We start from the raw sequence: 3230 nt of genomic DNA, 5'->3' as shown, positions 1-3230 counted from the left end.
CATTTCAATTTTCAAGTTTAGAAAAATGTACCTATAAAGAACGATTTAAAAGAACCACGACCACGTCTCTTCCAAATTTTGAAACAGTGTTGTAGTCGCTATGTGACAACACTTTGTACTAAATTGCATATTGCAGAACAACAGAGGTTTGCTAAAAGAAAATTGTTACACTATGGTGATATAGACGCTATATTTGACGTCATTATGCCACGGCACGCTTCGAGTTATAAAATTAGTCAATGTTTTGGCAACTTGATCCCTTACTCATATGTAGTGATACTTGTAAATCACGTGAGATCATGGTATAATATTTAGATCTACACTAAGAAAATTCATAACATAAAACTGTAACTCAATTTGCAGAAACTATTACTGGAGAAAAGTAGCTGAACATACCGTAACAAAGACCATATCAGCTCCATAAACCGCCTCTTCAATTGATTCCTTGCTTTCTTTCGCAGCATTCATTCCCGTCTCAGGGTTACCACCAGCTCCAAGACCTCTCGTAAGCTCCAAACCAATTTGCAAACGGTTCTCAGGAAACACAGGCGACATTCTCATGGCCTGAACATCAGTATTAACAATCCAAAACTCAACTCCCTGCATCGAACTCTCTATCATGCGATTGACCGCGTTAGATCCACCACCTCCCACACCAATAACCTTAATCTTTGCCTGATTGTAGTTACTCCGACTAGACATATCTTCTACCCTCTCAGATAAATCCTCACCTAAACTACCTTTTCTTGGAATATCCACCGTCTTACTCGCCTCACCTCTCAGCATCGAAACCTCGGGATGTAGATGTAGAAAAGGATCTTGGCTATGATTTGAACACTTGACTTGAACTAAACCTAACTTAATTACACTACCTAAAAATCCATTTCTTCTGTCAACATTTTGCATGAAATTAACTCTCCTAGGAAATGTCCTTCCTCTAACATTCAGCAAATTAAAATGTACAAAATTTGTTGGCACACAAGTAATCATTTTGAACTATGATGTTACAATATAAAGATCAAATACAGAGAAAAATTAGGGTTCCAACGGAATCAAACTTTCCATTCACTAAGAATTTTATCTTCCAAAACCTGTTCAATTAAGCAGAATTAGGAAGTATTCATATAATCAATTGACTGATAAAAACAAATTGGCATGCAGGAAAAAGTACAAAACAATGCAAAGAGTGAGAGAAAGTGTGATTGGTGAGAATGAAGAAGATAATAGTGTGGTGTTAGAGAAAGAGAAACCTGAGAATTTGAGGAAAACATTGTGATTGGTAAAACCCAGATGTGGCAATGCGGAAAACAACAAAGGGGTTTTACAGTAAGAATGAGGAGTGAGGACCATGTTTCACTGCAGTTAAGAAAATCATGCAATGTTCACTGTACCGATAAATCGTGGATTGGGTGTTGGTAACTTTGATAACTTTTTTTCAGTGTTATTCTAATTCAATCATTCTCTCTTAACACTAAAAAATCAATCATCATACTTAATTATAATCCTAGAAGGTCTCCATTAAAGATTTTCCGCCAAAACCTTTTTCTTTAATTAATTAATTATTATTTAATAATAAAAAATAGTGACCACATATCATTTTAATAGATCCCACATAAATAGGACATCCAATGAGAACTTGAGTGCCATTTTTTTTTCAATTTTTTTTTACAGATTAATAATTAAATAAGTTTTATATCAAAACCATTTTCTTTAATTATTTATTTAATTAATTAATAATATAATATAATAATTATTAGTTTCATTATTTAAAACTTCCCACTAACTCAAATCATCATCATCATACTTAATTATAATCCTAGAAGGTCTCCATTAAAGATTTCCCGCCAAAACCTTTTTCTTTAATTAATTAATTATTACTTAATTATAATCCTAGAAGGTCTCCATTAAAGATTTCCCGCCAAAACCTTTTTCTTTAATTAATTAATTATTATTTAATAATAAAAAATAGTGACCACATATCATTTTAATAGATCCCACATAAATAGGACACCCAATGAGAACTTCATTGTTTTTTTTTTTCAATTTTTTTTTTACAGATTAATAATTAAATAAGTTTTCTACCAAAAAGTCTTTTTGTGATCAAAGTTTGCAATTGTTGATCTTTCATCTTCCTCTGACCAAAAAGCTATGTAGCATATCTTGAAGTTAGACATGCATACAAACTGTATTATTAGCCTCTTATGGATGAAGAATAACATCTTCTACTTTAGAACTCAATTGTAGAATTGTATTCACATGTCTATTTCCTTATTTAGTGGGAAATTCATTAATAAAGTGCATCATAAAATAAAATAAGAACATTTATTTATTGTATTATTATTAATTTTATTCTTTTATTGATTGTTTCTATTGTTTTACAGTTATTTTTTTTATTGTGTGTCCATATATTAGCATGCCGTGACTTTTTGCATGTATTATTATTATATGTATTTTTATTATTATTTATTTCTATTTTTCATACTTTTGATTTTTTTTTTGTGTGTCCATATATTAGCATTAACATGTCATGAATAATTTATATGTGTAGCTATAAACATCTCCAACTTCTCTCTCCACTAACTCACTTTTATAAATTCTCCACTAACTCAATGATATAAATTCTCAACTATTTTACACAATTTTAAAATAATATCTCATTTTCTTAAAAATGGAACTTTATTCATCAAACTCTCACATGGACGGTACGTGCAACCGAAGAGCCTTTTTGTGATCAAAGTTTGTAATTGTTGATCTTTCATCTTCCTCTGACCAAAAAGCTATGTAGTATATCTTGAAGTTAGACATGCATACAAACTGTATTATTAGCCTCTTATGGATGAAGAATAACATCTTCTACTTTAGAACTCAATTGTAGAATTGTATTCACATGTCTATTTCCTTATTTAGTGGGAAATTCATTAATAAAGTGCATCATAAAATAAAATAAAAACATTTATTTATTGTATTATTATTAATTTTATTCTTTTATTGATTGTTTCTATTGTTTTACAGTTATTTTTTTTATTGTGTGTCCATATATTAGCATGCCGTGACTTTTTGCATGTATTATTATTATATGTATTTTTATTATTATTTATTTCTATTTTTCATACTTTTGATTTTTTTTTTTGTGTCCATATATTAGCATTAGCATGTCATGAATAATTTATATGTGTAGCTATAAACATCTCCAACTTCTCTCTCCACTAACTCACTTTTATAAATTCTCC

At 29.9% G+C, this 3230-nt stretch overlaps 1 protein-coding gene across 1 annotated transcript; it reads right to left on the bottom strand.

The window, feature by feature from the left end:
- Positions 1-354: 354 nt before the first annotated feature.
- Positions 355-1471, bottom strand: LOC131628142 (cell division protein FtsZ homolog 2-1, chloroplastic-like). The gene is made up of 2 exons (XM_058899008.1): positions 1251-1471; positions 355-1091 (listed from the first exon to the last, which is right to left on the bottom strand). Exon 2 carries the CDS (start codon positions 988-990, stop codon positions 370-372), a length of 621 nt encoding a protein of 206 aa, XP_058754991.1. The 5' UTR covers positions 991-1091; positions 1251-1471; the 3' UTR covers positions 355-369.
- Between the last annotated feature and the right edge of the window lie 1759 nt (positions 1472-3230).

The sequence above is a fragment of the Vicia villosa genome, unplaced genomic scaffold (genome assembly GCF_029867415.1).
Source record: "Vicia villosa cultivar HV-30 ecotype Madison, WI unplaced genomic scaffold, Vvil1.0 ctg.000423F_1_1_2_unsc, whole genome shotgun sequence".
Taxonomy (NCBI): domain Eukaryota; kingdom Viridiplantae; phylum Streptophyta; class Magnoliopsida; order Fabales; family Fabaceae; genus Vicia; species Vicia villosa.
This window is presented reverse-complemented; position numbering and strand designations above follow the sequence as displayed.